The sequence below is a fragment of the Oryctolagus cuniculus genome, chromosome 3 (assembly GCF_964237555.1).
Source record: "Oryctolagus cuniculus chromosome 3, mOryCun1.1, whole genome shotgun sequence".
Lineage (NCBI taxonomy): Eukaryota > Metazoa > Chordata > Mammalia > Lagomorpha > Leporidae > Oryctolagus > Oryctolagus cuniculus.
The window spans coordinates 121,416,750-121,441,785 of NC_091434.1; the positions used below are offsets into that span (position 1 = coordinate 121,416,750).

Consider the following 25,036-nt stretch of genomic DNA (forward strand, 5'->3'; position numbering starts at 1 on the left):
GAACTCACGAACAAGCAAGTGGATCTATGAATGACCCACTTCCAGGAAATGGTCAGCTCCTCCCTGCACACCTGACCTCTGGCTGCTCTGTAGGGGCCTGGCCGTGGCTCCCAGAGCCTTTATATCACCAGCGGGACTGAGCCATGCCCATAGTGGCCACCTGTTCTGAGTTTGCCCCCTGCCCCAGCATGTGGCACACTGGATGGCAGCACAGACAGAGCCCCCTGTGCGCAGCAATCATAAAAAGGGAGGCCTGGGGGCTGGCGCTGTGGTGTAGTGGGTGGAGCCACTGCCTGCAGCACAGGTATCCCATATAGGCACTGGTTCGGGTCCCAGCTACTCCTCTTCCTATCCAGCTCTCTGCTGATGCCGTGGGAAAGCTACGGAAGATGGCCCAAGTGCTTGGACCCCTGCCCCCTCGTTGGAGACCCTGAGGAAGCTCCTGGCTCCTGGCTTCAGATTGGCCCAGCTCCACCTGTTGTGGCCATCTGGGTGCTGGACCAGCAGATGGAGGCCCTCTCCATCTCGCTGTCTCTCCCTCTCTGTAGTTCTGCCTTTCAGATAAATAAAAGGAAGGGTTGCAAGCTACATGGTGGGAAGGGGGTCCCCTCCAGGGAGCCCCCAGGCATCTTTAGACCCCAATATTCCACTCAGTACCCAGCAGTGGATAGATGTCTGGTGCAACACCCTGGCATGCGTGTTCCTGTGTTGGGGATCATGGAAGGCATTTCTCCCTGTGCTGGCAGATGAATCAAGAAATCATCCATACTTTAATGCTTAACCAACCATCAAATTGCAATCACACAAAATCACAAGCGGCAATAACTGCCAACTGCAGGCGATTCCAATTGTCAGCTGCTTAGGAGCAGGTGTCTTTCCAGAGGGTGCACCACGTGTCTGCCCCGGGTTCCACTGTCAGTTACTCCTTGCCTGGTCATTTCTAGATAGCCTTTGTCCATTGCCAAGGCCGAGGGTGGCAAGTATAAAATTGCACAGTGTTAGTGTAGTGTCTTAGCTGCTACATGTCCTGCCGGGTTTTTGCTTAGTTTGCTTAGCTGGTTTAGCAATTTTCTCAGACCAGATTCCCCCAGTGGCTTTCTGTCAGCAGGTGGTTTTCTCGTGGCTTGTCAGTAGGAGCTCTCTGGCTGTGCCTGCCCTTGCTCGGTTCTGTCATCTGCAAAGCTGCGGGGGACGCAGGAAGTCGCTGGACTCAAAGGCGGGATCCAGCTCGCCACGGAAGGGTCGCCCTCGGCCTTGGTCTCCTTGGGGACGGGACTGCGTGGACGCAGCCCTCCGGCGGTGCCCAAACGGAGGTCTCGGGAGACACAGGCGCCGAGATGAGGCGAGGGGTCCTGCCGGGACGGCGGTGCGCACAGCGGGCTGGCGAGGCGGCGCGGGCAGGTGGGCGCGGAGGCAGAGAGTCCCGGCGCGGCTGCGGGGGTGCTCATCGCGCTTGTGGCCGCTTCTCTCCCTTTAAAAGGAAAACTATGCCGGGAATCCGGGAGGCGGTGAGCGCAGTCCGGGTGGCCAGGACGTGCCCCGCGCCCGGTCCCCGGAGCCGGGGCCGCGCGGGGGCGGCGCCCCCAGCCCCCGGGCCCCCGCCCTCCACGGGCCGCCCCCGCCTCTCGTCCTCACCCGGCTCCCGGCCGGGCGGAGCCGCTCTTGGCCTTTTTTGGGCGTCTCCCTGCTCCGAGCCCGGGCTGGACGGGCTGTCGGGCGCGGCTGGCAGCGGTGGCGGCTGCGGCGGAGCGAGCCGGGAGGAGACCCCGGCCCAGCGTGCGCGGCCACCATGACGGGAAGGTAACAGCCCCCACCCCACGCCGGAGGGCGCCACGGGCCGGACAGCAGGACCCCAGCCGGGACCCCTACCCGGGAGCGGCTCGCCTTTGGCCGGCCCCCGCTGCCTCTGACCCCGCCCCCGGCCTGGCCTCCCTGACCCCTCGGACCCTCGCCCCGCCCCTGGCTGCAGCGCCCTGTCCAGGCAGGGATTCTCACCCCGGGCCCCCTGCATCTCTTGCCGCCGGGCTGCGGGCGGCGGCAGGTGGAGCCCAGCACGTTCCAACCGCTTTCGCCCTGTGTGACAGGACAGCTGTCCCCTCACTAGGAAAGCCAGGGCTCAGGGAGGCGGGGGAGGCCTTGCCCAAGGTCACTGGAATAGCCACCAGCTTCCCGACCCACTCCGGGGGATCTTTCTCTTCCTCTGGTCAGCTGGTTAGATGTGGTAGATGGCGCTAGGGCACTTGGCCAGTCGTGGCAGCCAAGCACGGGCTGCCAGGGGTGGCCTGGGGACAGAGAATCCTCTGGTCTGGTCTGGTCTCTGCTCTCAGGCCCCTGTTGCTGTTTTACAGAGGAGGGAGCGGGCTCAGCAGGCGGGTCACGTGTCTGCCAGTGGCCAGCCAGTGTTGGGTGGTCCTTTCTGGCACCCGTCTGGGTACAAGTGCATGACTCAGGGCTGGGTGGGAGGGGCCTGTCCCCAAGGGCCCCTTCCAGCCCAGCAGCCTGGAAGGAACCTGCTCTTCTCCAAGGCCTGTTGACCCTTGAGCCCTGCAGGGTCATCTGGGAAAGGGACCTGGAGAGAGCTGGGTAGTGCCCTCTAGAGCAGCGTGGTGGTTCCAAATCCCTCTGAGACGCAGGGAGGTCCCCCAGAGGTCCCCAACTGCAGGGGGCTGGCCACCTAGCCAGTCCCCACTTCCCACTCCTCTCTTCTTAGCCTCAGGGCCCATGCTGTGGCAAGACCAGCTCCTCTGACTTGGGACACCTTGAGCCCCTGGGGACCCTGGTACAGAGAGATGGGCAGCCCTGTCTAAGAGTCTTTCCTCATCCTCGGTTTTCTAGAAAAGGAAAAGGAGAAGGAAGGGCAGGGCTGTGCTGGCAGGGGGAGAGGTGTGTGAGAGGGCTACTTCCGGCACAGATAGACCCCAGGTGAGGCACAGCCTCCTGCTGCAGCCAGCTTGGCAGCAAGTGAGGTCCCGCATGGCTCTGTTCCCTGGCCAGGGTCCTCTCTCTCTCCCTCCCCCTGTTTTATTTTTTGAGATTTATTTATCTTATTTGAAAGAGTTACAGAGAGGAAGAGGTGGGGGGGGGGAAAGGGGGGAGAGAGAAAATGGGAGGGGGAGGTCTTCCGGGCATTGGTTCACTCCCCAAATGGCAGCAATGGCCAGCCTGGGTCAGGCTGAGACCAGGAACCTGGAACTTCTTTCAGGTCTCCCATGCAGGTGCAGGGGCCCAAGGATTTGGGCCATCTTCCACTGCCTTCACAGGCTATCAGCAGAGAGCTTCATTGGAAGTGGAGCAGCCGGGACTTGAACCGGTGCTCATATGGGATGCCAGTGCGGCAGGTGGAGCCTTTACCTGCTATACCACAGGGCCAGCCCCCTCCAGGGGTCCTCTTGCCCCTGAGTCCCTTGGGCCTTCCTTGGAGATGGAGATGGAGGTGGTGGGCTCAGCCACAGACAACCCAGCAACACTGCCTGTCCTGGAGCAGCAGGGAAAGTGTGGGGGGGAAGGAGACAGCCACAGCCTCATGGTTCAGAGATGTCCTTTGTGAACACGTGGGTGCCTTTCTTCAGCTCTCTCCCCGCATCAGCTTCTCGCAGCTGCCCGCCGTCTGGGAGCGAAAGCCTACACCCTCCTTTGAAGTCTGCGCTGCCCCATGAGGTGTCAGTGCTGGCACTGGTGTCAGCCCCTCTGCGTGCAGGGATCTGGCCACACCAGCTGGTGGGGACTGGTCATCTCCCCCAGCTTTTGGAGGGGGTGAGAGTTTTCCTGTCCCAGAAGCCGCCGTGACACCCTGTCCATGTGTCCACTGCCCCTGTGTGATGCCCAGCTACTCCTCCTGCCTGGATCCGATCTTGCCACTTTCCCTGTTCTTCCTGCCGGCCCGCACCCTCCAGCCCCCGTGCTGCTTGGAGAAAGGGCTGCAGGGGAAGAGACAGGGACATCTGCGGTTAGTGGCAGGGGACAGGAAGTGGCACACCAGCAAACAGGGAAGCCCCTTGGTGGACTCAGGGCTGGGAGGTAGAGCGAATAGCACTTGATTGGCTGTGGAGGGGGCAGCAGAGGGCGGAGTGCGGGGGAGTGGAGGGCGCTCTGTGGTTGGCCCGAGGCACATGTAAGGGCACTCACTGGGACACAGTGGGACGGGGGGGGGGGGGGAGGTGGAGGGGCTGAGGCCCAGGAGGGGGCTGGGCTGGGGGGCAGAAGGGTCTGGAGCCTGTGGTGGCTGCTGAGGGAGGGGCTGCGTGGTGGGAAGAAAGCGACTTTGGAACTTAAAACTCCAGGTTCTTGGACTGTCGCAGTGTTACCCCTGTTCTCAGGGAGGAGGTGGGAGGGCCACCTGCCTGGGGACCCAGCTGTCCCTGTTACTCCTTGAGACAGAACTGGAGGTGGCGCCCGCAGGAATGTGAGCTGAGTGGCTGGGGCCACCGTGGTGTGGAATCGCACGCACCTCATGACCGTCATCTGTGGGGCTGTTGTGCACCTGATCATATGCTATCCTGCTCTTGGTTTGGTGCAGAGCAGGGCTGCTCCCTGCCCTCGCATCTGCCAGTCTTGTCCCTTCCCCACTGGGCGAGGAGTCAGCACCAGGCAGAGCGCGCAGAGCAGTGCAGCAGGGTCAGGGGTTAAGAAAGCACGGAGTGGGTTGGGTGACAAATGATGTGGCTTGCAAAGGTCTGGCACAGGAGCCTGAGCCCCACATGGAGCCAGCAGGTGCCACCTCCGGCTCATTTCAAGCTACCAACGTGACATTAGTAGTCTGCAGGATTCCTGAAGGTTTGCCAGTCAGCTCCTGTGACCCAGCACAGAGGGCCCCAGACACATGCTGTCTTCCACCCTCTGGTTCATTCCCCAGATAGCTGGGCCAGGCAATCTTCCACTGCTTTCCCAGGCACATTAGCAGGAAGCTGGATTGGAAGTGACACAGCCAGAACTTGAACTGGCACTCATATGGGATGCTGACTTTGCAGGCGGTGGCTTAATCCGCTGTGTCACAACGCTGGCCCCTCAGACATCTTCTAAAAAGAGAGACTTGGGGAAGATATTGGACAGAGCAATTGAGACATGGCTTGGTTTGCCTGTATCCCATATCTGAGTGCCTGAGTTCAAGCCCTGGCTCCGCTTCTGACTGGTTTCCTGCTAATGTGCGCCCTGGGAGGCAGCAGAGATGGCTCAAGCACTTGGGTCTCCACCACCCACAGGGGATTTGGGGATCACGTTACCAACACATGAACCTCTGGGGAATGCATTCAAATTACATCAGCATAGCCTTTTACATGAGATGAATCTTTCTCAGCAAGATGAGATGTCTGGATGTGTTTATGTGTGTCAAACCAAGTAAAGGTCCACTTGGATGCTGGTGGTTTAAACTCACAGGATCAGTCAAAATGGAGTCTTCTGTTCTGTGGGGTTGGAGTACATTACTCACGGGTGACATTGCCAAAGGACCTGGAGTTGTCCTCAGCTGCCCGGGAGGTATCAAACAGGGAAGCTGGCCCTGGAGGAGAGGTGGTGTGTGGTGGCTGCCCCAGGGTAGCACTCCCAGGGACAAGGCAGCCCTGCCTCACAGCTTGCTGCCTGCTGCCCTGGCCTTGGTCCATGCCTTCAGTAAGCTGTGTAGTTGCATCCCTCACTAGGTGTGTGGTGCTTAAAAAAATTTACAAATTTTTACAAATCATAAAATCAACATTAAATTTTTTAAAATTTATTTGAAAGGCAGAGAGACAGAAAGAGAAATCTTCCATCTGCTGGTGGTTCACTCTCCAAATACCTACAACAGCCAGGGTTGGACCAGGCTGAAGTCAGGAGCCCAGAACTCCATCTGGGTCTTCCATGTGGGTGGCAGGGACCCAAGCACTTAAGACATAATCTGCTGCCTCCAGGTGTATCAGCAGGGAGCTGGCTCAGAAGCAGAGGTGGAACTCAACCCCCATCACACTGATGGGATGCAGGCTTATCAAGCAGTGGTTTAATCTGTTGGGTTCCAATGCCTACCCCTTTTCAGGTGACTGGAACTGAACATCATGTGGCCTTTTTTTGTTTGTTTGTTTATTTGCTTGGTTTCTTTTTTTAACATAATGTTCTCAAGGTTTGTCCTTACTGTGCTACAAATGGGTACTTCATTCCTTTTTTTGGCTAAGTAATTTTCCAATGTATGGATGTACCATAGTTCCATAGTTTGTTACTCATTTATCCATGGTGGACATGTGAATTGACTACTATAAACATCTCTATACAAGTTTTTGTTTGAGTGTACATCTTCTCCTTTTTTGAGCACATACATAAAACTATAATTGCTAGGTTATATGGTAAATCTATATTAAACTCTTTTTTTTTTTTGACAGGCAGAGTGGACAGTGAGAGAGAGAGAGAGACAGAGAGAAAGGTCTTCCTTTGCCGTTGGTTCACCCTCCAATAGCTGCCGCGGCCGGCGCGCTGCGGCCGGCGCACCGCGCTGATCCGATGGCAGGAGCCAGGAGCCAGGTGCTTTGCCTGGTCTCCCATGGGGTGCAGGGCCCAAGCACCTGGGCCATCCTCCACTGCACTCCCTGGCCACAGCAGGGAGCTGGCCTGGAAGAGGGGCAACCGGGACAGAATCCGGCGCCCCAACCGGGACTAGAACCCAGTGTGCCGGCGCCACTAGGTGGAGGATTAGCCTAGTGAGCCGCGGCGCCGGCCCTATATTAAACTCTTTAAGGGACTGTCAAGCTATTTTCCAAGTAGTTGCATATTTTTACATTTTACCTACAGAATTTTACAACAGGGACGTATGAAGGTTCCAATTTCCCATCATCTTTGCTAATACTTCTTGTCGTCTGCTTTAGTGGATGAAAAGTGGTGTTACATCTTGGATTTCTTTTTTAATTTATTTGAGAGGTGGAGAGAGAGAGAGCGAGAGCGAGAGAGAGAGAGAGAGCTCACCCCTCCAATGCCCTAAAAGGCCAGAACTGGGCCAGGCCAAAGCAGATAGCTGAGAACTCAACCAGTGACTCCCTTGGTAGGGACCCAACTCTTGAGCCAACACCTGCTGCCTCCCAGGATCTGTACTAGCAAGAAGTTAGAACCAGGTACTCTGATGTGGGACGTGGGTATCTTAACCTGTGTTTTAACTGCTAGACCAAACGCCTGCCTCATATCGTGGTTTTTATTTCTAGTTCCCTAATGACTAGGGGTATGGATCATATTTTCATCGTGTGTTTCTGACCACTTGCTTATCGCCTTTGGAGAAATGTCTACTCAAATCTTTTGCCCATTTAAAAATTGTGTGGTCTTTTTATTGTTGAATATGGAGTTCTTTTCATATCTGGACATGAGACACTTACCAAATAGATGATTTCAAATATTTTTCTCTTCTCCTGGGTGGTGTTCTCTGATGTACAAATGTTTTAAATTTCAGTAAATTCCAAGTTATTTCCTTATTCTTTCATTGCTTGAGTTTTTGTTGTCATAGATGGGAAACTTGCATAACCCTGGGTCATGAAGACTTACTTTGATATTTTCTTCCATCCCTGGTTCACTCTCCAAATGACCACAATAGCCAGGGCTGGGCCAGGTGGAAGCCAGGAACATGGGACTTCATCTGGGTTTCCCATGTGAGTGGCAGGGGCCCATGTGCTTGGTCCATCTTCTGCTGCCTTCCCAGGCCCATTAGTAGGAAGCTGGATCAGAAGGGAGTTGCCAGGGCTCAAACTGGCACTCCAATAAGGATGACTAAGTCAGTGTCTTTACTTACTTACTGGTCTATTTGGGTTTTCTATTTCTTCTTGAGTCAGTTTTGATAGTTTGTATCCTAGGAATTCGGGGGTTTCAGCTAGGTTGTCTAATTTGTTGGCATACAGCTCTTCATGGTATCCATTCTTCTTCCTCTTTCCTGGGAATGAGGGCTATTATTTCAAGGCAGCCATGGAGTTAGGGAGCAGGGATAAAGAGCTGGAATATGTTATAACACCACAAAACTCAATGTTCTTACCAAGATTCATCATCATTTTTTTTTTTTCTTGAGCAGAGTTCCTGCAAGCCTTTGCTTACTCTGTGGAGTCCTGAGAAGTGGATTCTGGCCATGTTTTCTGGTTTTCTTCATGGCTTTTTTTTTGGAGGGCCTCACTCCACCATTTTCACTGACATCACTCTTTCCATGTTTTTGCAACTGTGTCCTCTGGAGTCCAAGTGGCCCCCGCCTCACCCCTGCAGCAGGACAGGCTGTAGGCGGGTGCCAGCGCTGCACGGAGAATTGAGATTTGGGTTCAGTCGGACTCTAAGCCTCTTGCAGTTTCTAATCTCTGGCGTTCCCTTTTACAGTAACTGTTTGGTGAATTGATCAGCACTTTGTAACCTTGTACTTGAACTTCATTTACAAATGGCCTTGTCTAAAACATCTGTGGTTCTGGCCTTCTGCTCAGGTCAGGAGCCCTGCTTAAACATTCCCTCCTTAAACAGAACTATGGCTCTGGGTTCGAGCCTTCAGGATTTCCACACAGGAGGGGCTGAACTGGGGTGGTAGAGCAGCCTAGGTTGTTGGCTGGAAGCTGCTAGAACACCATAGCGTGGAACAGCTATTTGTTTGTTATTGATCAGCGTTGGGTAACTTTGGAATTGGGCTGTGTTTACAAACTGTATTGTCCCCAATGCTGGCAGTCACCTGACTGCTCCCGGGGTGGTTCATGTTTGGATTTACCAGGCAGTGCCACCTCCCTGGCCTCTGAGTGACAACGGGTCTCCTCCTGCTGCCCAGGCCCAGCGCCCTGCTGTGTGGGATGATGGCCACCAGCTCTTTGGGAATGCAGCAGAGGAATTCTCTAGCTTTCTGACCTTACTAGACAGGGTTTTCAGGGGAATGGCGTCCGTGTGGAATGTTTCTGGATCCTTCTCTGATCGCTGACCATGGAGGCTGCTCAGTCAATGGTGGTCACAGTCGGAGCTTGACCTTGGAGCCCAGGTAACCAGCCAAGTTCATGAGGCGCCTTCCTATGGGTCTCCTTCCTCCCGGATGCCTCTGCTGTCCCTGGCAGGCTGAGAGGTTGTCTCTTCCCCAAGTGTGGTCGTCTGTAGGGCTGCCTGTCTCATTTTACTATGCCCTGGTCCAGGTTTCTGAGGTGGCATTCCTGGAGTCCACAGTTGTGGGTCCCCTCCTGAATTTCTCAGTTGTGTCAGGGTCCCAGTGCCATCCTGACCTCCTCGGCTGACTGCCTGCCCTAGGTGGTGGTGGGTTAGGGGTTCCTGCTGCGCAGGTGGCAGCCTGAGCTCCCCCACCCCCACCCGCGGGCCTACTCCTCCCAGTTGCTGTGGACCTCACCTTGGTGCTCTTTGGGGATCTGCCCAGCCCAGTCCCCTCCCCAGCCTCAGCTTTCACTGCCCCCGCGGCGGCGCAAACAATATCCTTTCTATTCGGGCTGTAAGGCGAGCGCCTGCGGCGCCGGGGAAAGGCGCGCGCCTGCCCGCCGCGGACCCTCGGATCCCGGCCGCCGAGAACCCAAGAGGTGTCCCCGGGGAAGCAGCCGCGTCATGGCAGCCCGGCTGGGCGCGCTCGCTGCGTCGGGGCTGTACAGACGGCGCCAGCACCGGCAGAGCCCGCCGGCCTCCGCGCCCGGGTAGGTGGCCAGGGGCAGGCGGGATCGCCAGGGACAATGGCCGGAAGGCTGCAGCGGCAGGCTTTGCCTCGGAAAACCTGCGGTGGGCCTTTCGAGGGCCCAGGCCCTCCCGAGTCCGGGGTGGGCTGGGGTTTGATGTGAGGCGGTGGGCTTCGTGGGGCCTAGCGCTGAGAGTGGGTGCTGGAGCTCAGTTGTCCCAGGTCACCAGTAGCACAGCTTTCAGGCTAGGGAGAGCTCACACCTGCACCCGGAGGCTCAGAGCCTCCAAGGACCAGGCCAGCCATCACCCACCCCCTAAATGGCTAAACTGTGGTTCCAACCCTGGTAAGACCGACTCTAAAGCCTGAACCACTTCCTGCCAGTGTAGACAGTCTCCTTTAGGGCTGGTTCTCCAGGCTTCTGGAGGGGAGTGAGGACTGAGCCATCAGAATGTCTTTGTCTAAGGAGAGAGGAAGAGAAAGAGGGTAGCAGGTGCGAAGCGAGAGCAGCAGGCTGCTGGGCTCACACCTGGTGCAGACCAGGATGGGGATTGGATGTACCCACTGCTCAGATAGGAGCCTGAGGCCACCTGAATGAGGCAGAGCTGGAGCGAGGGCTCCTCTGGGCATCTGTGCTGTGTGTGAACTCTGGTACCAGAGTGTGGCAGCCAGGGCCTTGGTGGTTCCAGACGCCCTTCTAGAGTGAGCCTCCCAGGCTGGAGGCAACACAGGTGCATGGCAAAGATGCAAGGAAGGGCACAGTGTGATGGTGGGCGGGCAGGGGGCGCGCACGCTTGTGCTTCCATACAGCTCCGCGTGCTGTTTTCTGCGAACGTCTGCTCAGTTCTCGGTTGTTGGGGACCTGTCTCCAGTGTGCCTGCTGTGAAGGGAAGCAAAGCCGTGGGAGCTCCGGCCACGCCTTCAGCGAGAGCTCTGCAGCTTCAGACAGGCCCACGAGACGTGTTGTGCACATTCCGCAGGCGTGCAGCTGCCCAAGGCTCTGAGCTAATTGTCTGGCACCCCGCAGCGGCGGGTGGGCGGCTGGTGTGGGGCTGCCTCTGTGCACATTGCTGTTTATATTGTGTGCAGCCAGTGATGCCCCTGCTGGCCTCGGGCTCCCTCCGTGGGAGAGAAGGGGAGGCCCAGGCAGTGACCTGCTCGTGCTACAGTGGGGTCCCTGCTGCCACCCCTGGAGACTGTTTGTGAAGCTGTGTTGGACAGAGGACAGCAGAAAGGCTCCTGAGCCCTGCTTACGGAGAGTGCACTCTACTTGTAGGCACTGCTTCACTTAACCCTCCTGGGCACCTTGCAGGTAGCTGTAGCAGACCCATTTTACAGATGAGCAAGCTGAGGTTCAGGGTACTTGGCTGCAGATCATGTATCCAAGAGGCTGTTGTGTCTGGCTGTGGTGTATACACAGTATACACAGCTGTATTTTGTTTATTTGAAAGATGGAATTATGGGGGGGGGAGGGGAGAGAGAGACATCTCCCATCTACTGGTTCACTCCGTAAATGGCTGCAACAGCCAGAGCTGGGTTGATCTGAAGCCAGGAGCTTCATCTGGGTCTCCCACATGGGTGCAGGGGCCTGAGCACTTGGACCATCTTCTGTTGCTTTGCTAGGTGCATTAGCAGAGAGCTGGATTGGAAGTGGAGCAGCCAGGACTTGAACCGGTGCCCATATGGGATGCCATTGCCACAGGTGGTGCCCATATGGGATGCCGGCCTGCCTCATACTGTCTCTTAGGCTATGGTGGGTGGGAGACTGGGTTGGAGGTAGGTCTGAGATTGTTGAAGAAACCATGTGGAATGGCTGAGGGGCCAGGAGGCAGCGTGGGTTCAACCCTGAGTGACCCTCAGCAGAGTCCTGACCCTGTCTTTGCCTCAGCTATCTCAGCTGGAACCAGCATCCTCCCGTGACAAGGGCCTGGTGCAGAGGGGGACCCCTGCTCCCCCCCACCCCAGGCTGTCACTGTAAGGCTCATGGACATCTCACAACACATGGGCTTACAGTGATGTCGATTGAGAGCGTTTTGGGGTGCTGGGGAAGGGGTGCACTCCCCCTGGCTCTGCAGTTTGGTTCGGGGACGGGGGCGTATCCTCCATGTGCATTGTGTGTTGTGCAGTTGGGACGGTGGTGATGCCTCCCGCAGAGGGTGGTGACCGGGCAGACTTGTCTGCCACTCCTGGCTGGAATGTGCGAGGGACGACGTGGAATGTCTGTGTCTCTGACCTTCTCTCCTCCCGCAGGGGGAACATGGACAGCCTCAGGCCTTGCCCTGGACTTGGCCGCGGCACACACGGGGAGTCTGGATGGCTCGCAGAGTTGCCAGAAAACAATAGCGCCCTTTCCCCAAGCATGCGGCTGCCCGGCTCTGGGCAGTTCATCCTCCACCCAGCTCCGTGCCGCCCGCCTCTCTCTCTCCCTCCCTCTCTGGCAGGAGACGGCTGGTGTTTCCCTGAGAGTGCCCAGATCCATCCCTCCGCCCTTGCTAATAGGTTGGAATGTTCTCCATGTTCTAGAGCAGGCTGTGTGGGGACGCAGCTTCGGAGCCCATCACGGAGCTGCCCGTGGAGATTTGAGCTGGGGCGGGCAGTGGACATGGCGGGGGCTTGTCTCTGCCTGTCTACACCAGGGCTGTGTGAGGCATGGTGTGCGTTGGGTTGGGGGGGTGGACAGGGAGTAAGATCCTTGACCAGAGGCACCCAGGGACCCAGCCAGTAACTAGACAGAGGCTGATTAAGGGTAGCCCCTCTGGCTCGGGGTTGGTTGCTGGGTGTGTTTGAAGGTGGAGGGAGGAGAGAGGTGTGGCCAGCTGCTGTTAGGGCCCTGATAGCAGTCCCATGGAGTAACTGGGAGAGTTGTGGTAAGGAGCGACAGTCACTGCAGAGGGGCAGGCACAGCTGTCCTGCAGCACCTGCAGGGTGGGAGCGGAGCCAGCCCCACTGGAGACCACAGAGGGAGGGGCACATGGGGGCAGAGGCTAGGGGTCCGCAGGGGGTCTTAGAGGGGCAGGATGGTGCATGGGCCGTGCTATGTGCTCTGGATGAGAGCTGTGTTCCAAAAGATCAGGGCGGGACCTGAGTCCTTAACGTGACTGCATTTTCCAAGTCCTTGGAATCAGGGGAATTCCAGGCCGAGGGTCACAGGATTTCCTGTTGATTTCTGAGCCTTCCAGGCCGGGGAGCGTTCAGCCACTGGAACGTCAGCCCTGCCACCTCGGGTGTGTGCCCTGGGGGAGATGGCGCCCGGTGTCCTCCGGGAAGGAAATGCTGCCTGTGCTAACGGCGTCCAGCCCTGCCCTCGAGGGTGACTCTGGGTCTGTAGTCCCGATGGGCTGCCTGGCAGGGAGCTGGTGGCGACCGGGGCGTGGCTTGCTGGGTGTCGAGCTTCCCTTTCGTTTGTCTCGGCCTCTTCGTGACCCCAGCTGTCACCATCCCCACTTCGGGCCTACCAGCAGGTGGCTTTGGTCCCTAAGACACAGCTGAGGGTGAGCTGAGGCACACACGTAGGCCAGCACACAGACGTGTGGAGCTCTAAGCACAGAACGATGGACAGCCTGCCTGGGACCCTGTCCAGCTGCCAGTGTGCACATAGCAGCGATCCTCTAAGACCCCTCACCCACGGTCACAGCAGAACTGAAAGGCAGCCCCCCTCAGCGCCCACACGCCTGGGTGCATCCTCTACCCCTGCCCTATGGCTGACACCCTAGCCCTGCCCAAGCCACGGCTGCAGGAAGGCAACCGTACAAGGCCCACACTCAAACATTCTTGGGATTCAGTCCCCAGAGGCAGAACAGGCCCAGAAGTTGTTTTCAGCATGTCATGCATGTACTAGATTACGCCCAAGGCAGACATTACTAAGCGATCGCATCACTCTTAGCTGGGCCCCACAATCCTCCACCCGGCCTCCCAGGCAGCCACAACCTAACCATTGGAGTTGACACTTGAGACAGGGCCTGGTTGCTGCCCTTCTCGGCAAAAGATGTGGGCGTCAGGACTTGGTTGGCTATGTGTGTGGGGCCACGTCCCAACCCTTCTGAGTCCTGCAGGCCTTCTCCTGGCTGTGTCTCAGGTCCCCTGGGCTGGAGTGAGTGTGGGCCTGGCTCTGTGGGATTTGTCCTGTGGTTCAGTTTGGATCCCACGCCTCCTAGAGAAACCCACCTCTTACCCTGGGGACTGCCCGCTGCCCCGAGTGGAAGAGGGGCTTTTGCTGCTTTCTTGCCCCCTCCCCAGTGTCACCATCTTGCCTTCTCTGTGGTGAGGAGGTTCCAGGTTCCTGGCTGCAGTTGGTTTGAACTGGCATATGATGCAGTAGAAGGAACCACTGGGGTCTGACCGGTCCAGGGTCACATCTGGACTCTGCTACCTGCTGTGTGAGCTTGAACAGGTGCTTAACCTCTCTGAGTCTTAGGTCCCTCCTGTGGAAGACGTCGACAATGGCAGCATCCACAGGGTTGCCTCTGGGCTTGAATAGCAGCCATCCACTTGTACCTGCCTGGATGATGCTCTGTACCCGGGAGTCCCCTAGGGGACAGGTCCCCGGGGTAAGGGGTGGCAGGAGGCACAGGGAGCTGAGATGGCCACTGACACTCAAGAGAGGGCCCAGCACTGTGAAGACGGAGCAGTGACATTGGCAGCCATGGCACCACCCTTGGCAGGCCTCCCTGTGCTCGGCTGCTGTGTGTCATCTCAGTCTACGACTCGTGGCCACAGCTTGGATCATGGCTGTTTTGTTCATAGCTGGGAGCCAGAGCCTGGAGGCAAGTGAGTGAGAGCCTCTGAGCTGAGGCCTCACTGCGCAGCCGTGTGCCTGACCCTTGTGGACGTGCTCAGGGGGCTGTGCAAGGGGCTGGCACATGCTGGGGGCCTCAGCCTGTTTGCTACATTGGACTTGCGTGGTGCCTTCTGGGAATGCACACTGCAGCCCCTGGGCCCGCTGGCACAGAACATGGTCACATGCACACAGTAGTAGTGTGTATGTGTGTGTGTGCAGCTGGGCTGGGCGGTCAGTTGGCAGGGCCCCAGCCTTGTGTAGCTGGATCCTCTGTAGTGCCAAGGCCACTGCAGGTGGCAAGAGATTTTCCTTACCCCGTAAAACATTTTAACTTAAGCATTTATTGATTCTTTTTTTAAAAATATTTATTTGTTTATTTGAAAGGCAGAGTTACAGAGAGGCAGAGGCATGGGGGGAGAGAGAGAGAGAGAGAGAGAGAGAGAGAGGTCTTCCATATGCTGGTTCACTCCCCCAAATGGCTGTAATGACAGAGCTGAGCTGATCTGAAGCCAGGAGCCAGGAGTCTCTTCTGGGTCTCCCACACGAGTGCAGGGGCCCAAAGACTTGGGCCATCTTCTGCTGTTTTCCCAGGCCATAGCAGAGAGCTGGATCAGAAGTGGAGTGCCGAGACTCGAACTGGCGTCCATATGGGATGCTGGCACTGCAGGCGGTGGTTTTACCTGCTACATGCCACAGAGCCGGCCCCATTTATTGATTCTTATTAAAAAGTTTGTGGCTGGCATTGTGGCATAGAGAGTAAACCTGCTGGCTACAGTGTCAGCATTCCATGTGGGCACTGGTTCAAGTCCTGGCTGCTCCACTTCCAATCCAGCTCCCTGCTAATGCACCTGGGGAAGAAGCCCAAGTGCTGGGCCCCTGCATCCACGTGGAAGACCCAGTTGAAGATCCTGGCTCCTGGTTTTGTCCAGCCCCAGGCACTGCAATCATTTTGGGAGTGAACCAACGGATGGAAGATATTTTTTAAAAGGTTTGTTTGTTTAACAGGCAACACCTGCACATCTTTCTGAGGTACTGTGCATGACTTCAACACACAGACACCACATAAACTATCAATGCAGGCAACTAGCCTCTCATTTCATTGTCTTTTTTTAAAAAGACATTTTATTGGCCGGCGCCGCGGCTCACTAGGCTAATCCTCCACCTAGCGGCGCCGGCACACCGGGTTCTAGTCCCGGTCGGGGCGCCGGATTCTGTCCCGGTTGCCCCTCTTCTAGGCCAGCCCTCTGTGTGGCCAGGGAGTGCAGTGGAGGATGGCCCAGGTGCTTGGGCCCTGCACCCCATGGGAGACCAGGCAAAGCACCTGGCTCCTGGCTCCTGCCATCGGATCAGCGCGGTGCGCGGGCCGCAGCGCGCCGGCTGCGGCGGCCATTGGAGGGTGAACCAACGGCAAAGGAAGACCTTTCTCTCTGTCTCTCTCTCTCTCTCACTGTCCACTCTGCCTGTCAAAAAAAAAAAAAGACATTTTATTTATTTGAAAGGCAGAATTACAGGGAGAGAGAATGAGGTGTTGATGTTCCGTCACTCCCAAAGTGGACTACAACACTTGAGGCTGGGCCAGATTGAAGCCAGAAGCCTGGAACTTCATCCAGGTCTCCCATGTGTGAGCAGGGGCCCAAGCACCTGGGCCATCATCTGCTGCTTTCCTAGGAGCATTAGCAGGGAGCTGGATCCGAACTGAAGCAGCCAGAATTCGAACTGCAGGTGGTGCCCATGTAGGATGCCGGTGCTGCAGAGGCTTAACCCGCTGCCCCACAGCGCCAGCCCCACATGGACGTCACCTTTTATAAACGGAGTGTATCCGTGGAGCAATCACAGCCCTCCCAATGCTGACTACACTTCCTCCTCTCCCCTCCCCAGCAACATGTCGGATGCCCTGGCCAACGCCGTGTGCCAGCGCTGCCAGGCCCGGTTCGCCCCAGCCGAGCGCATCGTCAACAGCAACGGAGAGCTCTTCCACGAGCACTGCTTCGTGTGCGCCCAGTGCTTCCGGCCCTTCCCGGAGGGGCTCTTCTACGAGGTGAGGATGCTCCGGGCGGGGGCCGGGGCCAGGGGGCGACGGGGACCCGGATCCGGGCTTCCTTCTCAGACCCAGCTCAGAATCTGCTTTCTGGGATCCTGCAGCCGGGCCCAGGGCCGTGATCTTGGCTTTGCCTCTGCTGGTGCTGCTGCTAGGGTATTGAAGACTGCCTATGGGGAGCGTGAGGAAGTCACTGTTGCAATATCCGGATGAAAGCGAAGGGAGGGGAGTGGCCCATGCCGGCTCATAGGAGCAACACCGTAAATCACCAATCAGGGCAGGTGTTGCGGCGCAGTGGGGTAAGCCACCGCTTGGGGGCGCCCGAGACCCGTGTTTGAGTGCCAGATCCAGTCCCAGCCTTCTCGAATCACGCACTTGGGAAGCAGTGGATGGCGGCCCAAGTACTTGGGCCCCTGCCTCCCATGTGGGGGATCCGGATGTAGTTCCTGGCTTCCTGGTTTCAATGTGGCCCAGCCCTGGCTGTTGTGGGCATTTGGGGGAGTAAACCAGTGGATGGAAGATCTGTCACTCTTTCAAATAAACAATCTTTGGCAAAACAGACTCCAACAGTCATGCAAGCAAGTTTTGAAGCAGCCATTATTAAAAAGCATGTGAATGGACAGTGATAGCACACACTCCAACGTGGCCGCTTCCTACTTCTTTTGCTCTACTCACAATTATCTTTGCTCCTGAGGTTTCTGCACACTATCTGTGGTGGCTGCTGCTGAGCTGGCCAGACTTCCAGCCTCCTGAGTGATGCTGGCCAAGGCAGGGGCAGCAGGGGGGCAGTCACGTGCCTGGACAAGGAATAAATTCATTCATTTGTCACTGAATGAATTTAAACTTTGGCTGCCTTTGCAGGTTACCGCATAGGGTTGTATCTAGTTGTAGCCTAGCAAGATTTTTTTTTTTAAAGATTTATTTATTTGTTTGAAAGGGGGAGAGAGAGAGAGAGAGAGAGAGGAGAGAGAATCTTCCACCTGCTGGTTCATTCCCCAAATGGCTGCAATGGCCAAGGCTGGGCCAGGCTGAGGCCAGGAGTCTTGGAACTCCATCCTGGTCTCCCATGTAGGTGGCAGGGACCCAAGCACTTGGACCATCTTCTTCTGCTTTCCTAGGTGCGTTAGCAGGGAGCTGGATAGGAAGGGAAACAGCCTGGCACTCCGATATGGGATGGCAGCATTGCAAGTGGCATCTTAACCTGATACACCATAACACCAACCCCAAGACCCTCATGGTAGAGAACAAGAAAAACCAAGATTTTAAGAAAGCTAATTCCATTGTTATGAGAGAGGAAGGCAGAGGACCATGGCTGCTGTGGTGTCCACACTGGCTGCTTCTGGCTGCAGGACCGGGGGTTCCTATTGCACTCCCACCCCTGGGCCTTCCTGGGTTCCCTCCTTCTGACTCCTCTCCCTGGGTCTTATCCGGCCTTGGGGCCAGTGGACTTCCCACAGGGGAGTCACAGGAAGTAGGGCAAGGTGCCACATACAAGTCACACTTGACCTAACCCCTCCCAGCTGAAGCCCGTGCCCCCCCCCCGGCCTGCTCTCTGCACCAAGGCCAAGTCCCTGGAGAGCTGGCCCCGCTGACCTCTGCTGCTGCGTCCCAGGCCCTCCCTGTGCACCCGCCCCACCCCAGGGGCCGGTCCTCTGCTCCAGCGGCCTCCAGCATCCTCTTCTTGGTGTTTCGACCTCTGTGGTCACGTGTGGTCCCACGGAGGCCCAGGGCAGCTCGTGGGAATGGCGGGGACTTCGCTTGACCTCTCTCTGTGGCCGTATTTGCAGTTCGAAGGCCGGAAGTATTGTGAGCACGATTTCCAGATGCTGTTTGCTCCGTGCTGTGGATCCTGCGGTAAGTGCAGGGGAGGGTGGGGGAGGTGGGGGCACTGGGGTCCTGTCTCTCTGAGCACCAGGCCCCTTGCAGGCACTGCCTTCCCGTGCCACAGGAGGGTGTGAGGACACTATGGCCATGGCTGGGGCGGGGGCGGGGAGGGACGTGCCTTGCCTGTAAGCGGGGATCCGTCCCTTTCCAGGTGAGTTCATCATTGGCCGTGTCATCAAGGCCATGAACAGCAACTGGCACCCCGGCTGCTTCCGCTGTGAGCTGTGTGACGTGGAGCTGGCTGACCTGGGCTTCGTGAAAAATGCGGGCAGGTGAGGCGCTGAGGCCTGGGCAGACAGAAGGGGCGCCTGTTCCCCAGTGGCCACCCATCCTGAGGTGGCCGCCGTCCCTGCTTGTGTCCCTCGGGAGCCGAGACTGGAGAGTGAGGCGTGAGGCACGACCCTCCCCAGGCTCACAGCCCGTGGGTACCAAGGAGGAAATCAGCCAAGCAGGAGCAGCGGCCGGCAGTGACCAGTGCGGAGCTCCAGGCTGAGCCGGTGCTGCCTCGGCCAGCCCCTCCCGCCGACACCCACTAAGCACGCTTCCCGCCTGCACCCATGCAGCCGAGGGCTGCTGGAGAGGAGCCACCCAGCCTGACTGCACTGGTTTAGTCTGAACTCAGGGAGGCCGCGACCTGCAGTTGTGCCCTCCAAGTTCCTCTTTTTCCCTGGTCCTGCCCCATCGCCTATGGCCTCACCCCCACTTCACTGGAGACCAGCTCTGGGGGCCCCCAGCACCTGCACCCTCTGCCCATCTAGAACTGTCTCCCTGCTCACCTCCGAGCCGTCGCCACCACCTTCTCTCTCCCTATCTCCAGGCTTGGTGCAGAGCTTGCAGCTACATCTCCCACAGCTGGGGCGCCTGCAGCCCTGACTAGCTCACCTGCCACCTCTTCCCCTGTGCTCCCACCAACCCGGACTATCCACCTGGCCAGGGCCTCCCCTGGATCTCTCCACGGCAATCACCATAGTGCCCATCCCCTGCTGTGGGGGTTCCTCTGGCTTTGCAGGTGCACCTCGTGCTCCCTCTTGCACTCACGTTTCTCCACCTGCCTCTCCATGGTGAGGCTGTGCTGGGCCCTCACATCTGCCTTGAAGACAGAGCCCTACATGGCTGCACATCTGGACAGTGCAGGGGCCCACCTCGCCCTCTCCCTTGAGGTTCTCAGTCACCTGTGTGCCTGCACCATGTGGGGTCTACCAGATGTCCCGGATGCCATGGGTCCCATGCTGAACTGTGATTGTTTTGTTCTGACAATCAAGTCTGCTTATCTGTCTGTCCCCTGTTAGAAAAGGCAGCCCCGCCTCCCAGAGGACCCCACCCCCACCCCGCCTCTGAGCTGTCTGTCTGGCTGCCCCACCCTTTCCCGCCTGGGCTCTTGGTAGTATGCTGTAGCAGCTCTGTGTCCCTTCCTGAGATGATCAGCACTGATTCTGTTCATCTGCTGCTCCACAGGGCCTTGTGCCTGTCTTGGGATCTGCAGGGCTGGCGCAGTACCTGGCACCTAGCAGGTTGCCTGAATGAGAGGCTGAGGGACAGCACTGGGGGTCCAGAGCTGATCAGCAAGGTCACTACCCAGTGTGTGCCGGAAGCAAGCGCTGTCCCCTTCCCAAGCTCGGCTTGCATGGGACCACTGCCCCACAGGCTAATTGGGAGGATCTGTGAGAGGCTGCACATGCTTTGGATAGAAAAGTACAGGAGCTGTGATGGCGGGGGCAGGTGCAGCTGGAGTGGGTGAGATCCCTGCCTGGAGCCCCCACCGGCCAGGCTGGCTCTTGGAGTCCATGGCGCAGAACCTCAGAGTCTGCCTGGGACAGAGGGGCTGCGGCTGCTGGATCCACAGTGACGGAGCCTGTGCTGACCTCATCTCTGCCCCCTGACCCCTGCTCTGAATGGAAGGGAAGAGCTGTTCCATGTTGACCAAACATAGTGAGCTTCGCCGTCTTAAAGCTACGGTTATGTTTATGATTGCTACAAACAAGCACACAAGAGGATGTGTTAGGGTGACGCAAGGCCGGCAGAGGCCCCTTGGAGGGAGTGGGGCTCAGGACGCCCCTGCCAGGGCAGGGTTAGTGGGAGACAGGTTCATTCCCTGCTGCTCACCCGAGATCGGCTCCCCGTGATTGCCCATAAGCACTGTGAACCTGCCTGGGGCCCCGGGAGCGACCGGGTGCCTGCTGAGATGCTGTGGGGATTGTCAGGGTTGGACTTGGGCCGACAGCAGGGAACTAGGATCCAGAGCGGAGCAGATGTGTGTGGACGTCACCCGGCGTTCCTCTGCCTGTGACCTGTAGTCCGTGTCCCCGACACTCAGCCAGGAGCCTTTTGTCAGGGGCAGCACAGAGGAACCCCGGGGTACCTTGTGCTTCGAAGGAAATATTTAGACAACCCTCCCACCCTCCCCGCCATGCCCCACCCCCACTGCCGTCCCCAAGTCTGTCTTTTGCTGGGCTGCCCGCAGGGTTCTTTCTGCAGAGTTTTGCACTGTGCTGGTCTGTCTTGGGAAGGAGACGGGGAGCCTCTGCGGGGAAGAAAGACCCTCATTGTCCAGGGAGTGTCCCTCTGGCCTCCTCGCTCTCTTCCTGAGGGTGAGGTCACTGAATGTCTTGGAGCTGGAGCCGCAACCCAGCCCCTGTGGAGGGGTGGCTGATCCATCCCTGTTGCTGGTTTCTTCCTTGTGCCCTGTGCTGGGTGACCTTGCAGTTCAGACCTGGGAGGCAGAGAGGGCAGGGGCCCTGCTGAGAATTCTGGGAGGAGGTGTCCTCCGAGGCAGCCTGCAGCTGGCCTCCCCCGCTGGGGTGGGGGCGATGCTGTGAACTCCCGGCTCACAGCTCGGACCTGGCACTCAGTGAGCTCTCGTTGGTTTTCCCTTCGAAGCTAGGGGGCGGGCCCATGGGCCTTTTCCCACACAGCAGGTTGCACAGGGCATGGCGGAACTTCTCAGCCACAAAGAAGTACATGACGGGGTCCAGGGCCCCATTGAGGCTGGTGAGGCAGGAGGTGATGCGGTTCCCCAGCGCCAGGATGCGCTGGGCCGTGCAGGTGGCCCGGCCGTCCCGGTAGTGCAGCACATAGACAGAGCGGTGGACGTGATAGGGCACAAAACAGACCAGGAAGATGGCCAGCACCATGGCGATCATGCGCACCGCCTTGTTCTTGAGACGCTTCTCCACGCGGGGGCCCTGGCGCAGGCTGCGGATGATCAGCAGGTAGCATGTGACTGTAGTGACAAAGGGGAAGGTGAAGGCCACAGCCAGGGACACAAGGGCGTGGTGTGAGGCCTTCTCCCGGTACAGCTGCAGGCAGACGACTGTGCCGTTGGTCTGCACGGTCTGCGGGCTCACCAGCAGTGGGGCCATGGCCACGGCCACCACCACCCACAGGAAGGCGCAAGCCAGGTGAGCGTATAGCGGCCGGCGCAGCTTCAGGGACTTGACCGGGTGCACAATGGCCAGGAAGCGGTCAGCGCTGATGCAGGTGAGGAAGTAGATGCTGGCGTACATGTTGAGGTAGAAGAGGAAGCCAGTGAGCCGGCACGGGATCTCCCCAAAGGGCCAGTGGTTCCCGGAGAAGTGGTAGACGAGGCGGGTGGGCAGGACCAGCACGCAGGACAGGTCAGCTACGGCCAGGTGCATGAGGAACACGTTGGCCGGGGTGCCCGACTTGTGGTCCCGGATGAAGAGCCACAGAGCCAGCGCATTGCCCACGAAGGCCAGGATGAAGTCCAAGAGGTAGAAGCAGGCGAACAACATGTTCTCCAGCGGCGTCTCGTGCCCGCATTCCCCAGGGGCAGCCAGGGACGCATTGATGGTCAGACTTGGGGAGGCGGCCTCGAGCCCATTCATGCTGTGGCTGGAGGCAGAGCCCGGGATGAGCCTGGAGGGGACAAGCACACACATGACAGGAGAAGTGTCACCTAAGTCCAGAGTCCAGAGGAGAGAGCACCCTCTGATGCCTGTAGCACTGCCTCCATGGGACAGTGGGAGCCTGTCTGTGTGAGGCTCTGGAGGGTGAAGGGGGCCACACATAATGTTGTCCTGCCTTCCAGGTAAGCTGAGGGGCAGAGGCTGGCCCCTGAACCCCATTCCTGACAGGTGGGCAGGTGGGTGGGTGGGATCTGTTCCTAACAGCCCAGTGCTTGGAGCCTATCAGCTCTATAGCCTGACCCAGGCCTGGATGTTGGGTTGTGGGCAGGAGCCAGGAGGGACCAGCACACAGGACAGGTCAGCCCCGCCTTCTCATCCCTAAGATTGCCAGTGGGCTTCAGCCTGGCTCCTTCAGGGGTGAGAGGGGTCACAGGGAGAGAAGCCTGCACCCTACCTGTCTACCCACCCATCACAGACAGCAGTGGGAAGGCAGAGCCCAGCCAATGGAGAGGTAGGTTCCTCACCTGGGCGAGCCAGGCTCTGCACTAAGCCACCGAGGATCTTCCTGGAGCAAGTTCTCTTCACACCCTTCCTCCAGCCTCAGTTTCCCCTCCTGTGAATGATGGATCACACCTTCTGCAGGGCTGCCTCAGGGTACCGCAGGTGGTGTAGGGCTGAGTGGGCATGAGGGTGAGGTGGACCACTCTGAGGACATGTGGGAGGCTTGGCACCCCCATCAGTAGAGGAGGCAGGGCTGGCTGTCCCTGCTGTGTGTCTGTGACAGCTGCACTTCCCACCAGGCCTCATCAGGCACGGCCAAGACCCCCAGCCCTCTCCCTATTTGGGGACCCAGTCTGGCAGTCCTGAATCTGGGCAGCTGATATCTTCAAGGCACAGGGGCAGCCACAGACCCAGGGAGGAGCAGGGGGCAGGAAGGGTGTGGGCTTGGCTGCCATGGAGTGTGTGCTGTTCTGTTTTGCTGGGACCTCTCCCTCCACAGTCCCCTCCCCACTGCCTGCACTCCATTCCAAGAGTTGTGAGACTGACTTTGCCATTTGGTCTGAGATCGGCCCCTGCCTCACGCTCTGTAGTCCTTTGCCAGCGCCTGCCTGGGCTCCCGGCTTCCCCGAGGCGCTCTCTGTTCTCTGCTCAGACTGGGGCGAGTATCTCTGCCTGGGTGTCTGGCAGTGATGGATCTCAGTGCTGTGGGTGTAGTGGCCTCAGGGGACTGGGCTTGCACCTCGGTGGAGGGACCGTGGTGCTGTGCTGTGGTGAGGCGGCAGCACTGGGCACCTGTTCCTCCCTGGCTGAGCCCTGCTCCCAGCTCCTCCTTGTGCCTGGTGGCAGGCACATATGGTGGCCTCGGCTGGTGGCCTGGATCCCAATAGATGGTCAGTCGCAGCGTGGGACTATGGACTGGCCTCTTGCCCTCTGTAGTCCCCAGCAGGGGGACAGGTGCATTCCCTGTGGGCTGCTGTGAGGTCAGACTGTGGCCAGTGCTTACAGGTCATCCCATTATCAGTGAGATGGAGACAAAAGGCATCCTATCAACACCACGCCGAGCAAGGCTGCCCTGCTCTGTTTTCCCATGCCCAGCCCAGCTCTGTCCCTTACCTCTCCCAGCTGGTCCTGGAGGTGGGGGCAGGCTTCTGGGGCTGGCAGGTGAGCTGCAGCCAGTGGGTGTTGGCGCTGGCCGTGGTCTCCGTGCCGCTGTGGGTGGAAGGTTGGCTATTTAAGGAGAGGAGGGGAGGCTGCAGACCCTCTAGCCCTGAAAGGCTGCTTCATTCCTGAGGGGTCCCTTGTGGGGGGCTTGCCTGTGCCGCCACGGGGACCGTGAATATTCCAGTGTGTCCCTAGCCGGCGTGCCTCCCCCTCCAGCCTAGCCACAGAGCGTCATAGAGGCTGAGTGTATGGCTGTCTTGGGAGCCTGGGAGTGGGCGAGGGCCGGGCGGGGGGTTCTGCCTGAGACTGAGACACAACAGGGCATTTCACAAGAGGATGATTTCTTACAGAGGGGGGCGGTGAGGGGCTGGCTGCCACAGCAACAGGCCCCTGCTCCCCAGCCCGCGCTGGGGGTGGGAGCGGAGGACGTCGGGAGTGGGGGGGGGTCTTGTGAATGTGGAGGGTGGGAGGCTGGGGGATCTCGTTCGGCCAAATGAGAGGGGACTCTTTCAGGACACTTGCTGTAGGGTCCTTGTGTCCTGCCCCGTATAATTAGGCCCTGCTCAGGCGTGTGGAATAAATCACCGCTTTTATCGGGAGCGGGACACAGCTGCAGGACACATCATAATGGGTTGCTGTCTGCCCTGCAGAGGACGTGGCTCAGCCTGGGGCCTGGCCCTCGCCTAGGAGGCTCCTCCTCTGCACAGGACAGCCACGGCTGCCACTGGCCACCAACCCCGGGACTCCTCCTGGGGTGCCCACTCCCAGGACGGACTGGGCCAAGCTTGTTTCTCTCTGCAAGTGCTCAGTCAGTAACTTGGAGATCCAAAGTGGCATTCCTACTTTGAAAGCTCTTAGTTCTTAGTGAGAGCACTTGCAGCTGTATGTGGTAGGTGTTTGGGGGATGCCCGTCAGGGGCACCATCTCCACTTTGTCTTTCCACGTAAGCCTGTGCCCACTTGGCAGACAAGAAGACTGAGGCTCCGAGAGATGACATGACTCACTCCAGGCAAACACTAGGTGGCAGCACAGCCAGGACTCGCTCTGTGTGTGTGTGTGTGTGTGTGTGCATGCATGTGCTTCCCTAAAAAAAATTTTTTTGAAAGTCCCCATTAGAGCTGGGGCGGGCTGGGGTCAGGACTGTGGAGAAGCCTCATCCCAGCTGGAGTTCCTTCAAGAGACTCGGCGTCTTGTCTTGCCTGGGGGCCTGTGGGGTGTGCAGGTGTCTGGGCTGGGCACGTGCCTCT

At 58.3% G+C, this 25,036-nt stretch overlaps 2 protein-coding genes and 1 long non-coding RNA gene across 5 annotated transcripts in view; 1 reads left to right on the top strand and 2 right to left on the bottom strand.

Annotated features, from left to right (window-relative positions):
* The window catches only part of LIMS2 (LIM zinc finger domain containing 2), a 34,001-nt gene that overhangs the window by 3,897 nt on the left and 5,068 nt on the right, over positions 1-25,036 (top strand). The window contains exons 1-4 of one of the 3 annotated variants that reach the window (XM_051849651.2): positions 1,516-1,800; positions 16,218-16,377; positions 18,165-18,231; positions 18,413-18,533. In XM_051849651.2, coding sequence (XP_051705611.2) covers positions 1,790-1,800; positions 16,218-16,377; positions 18,165-18,231; positions 18,413-18,533 — 359 coding nt within the window. In that variant the 5' untranslated portion in view covers positions 1,516-1,789. Of the gene's footprint in view, positions 1-1,515; positions 1,801-8,631; positions 8,933-16,217; positions 16,378-18,164; positions 18,232-18,412; positions 18,534-25,036 lie in introns of those variants that run through there. The other 2 variants (XM_051849648.2, XM_051849652.2) reach the window with 2 other exon arrangements.
* LOC138849014 (uncharacterized) lies at positions 738-2,381 on the bottom strand. Its single transcript, XR_011387334.1, has 2 exons — positions 1,996-2,381; positions 738-1,471 (listed from the first exon to the last, which is right to left on the bottom strand). It is a non-coding gene; the product is annotated as an uncharacterized lncRNA (long non-coding RNA).
* Positions 20,206-24,071, bottom strand: GPR17 (G protein-coupled receptor 17). Its single transcript, XM_008258432.4, has 2 exons — positions 23,742-24,071; positions 20,206-22,137 (listed from the first exon to the last, which is right to left on the bottom strand). The coding sequence occupies exon 2, from the start codon at positions 22,104-22,106 to the stop codon at positions 21,087-21,089; it is 1,020 nt and encodes a 339-aa protein (XP_008256654.2). The 5' UTR covers positions 22,107-22,137; positions 23,742-24,071; the 3' UTR covers positions 20,206-21,086.

Coding starts and splice junctions, on each gene's coding strand:
- GPR17 (XM_008258432.4), bottom strand. CDS start 22,106: ATGAATGGGCTCGAGGCCGCCTCCCCAAGTCTGACCATCAATGCGTCC.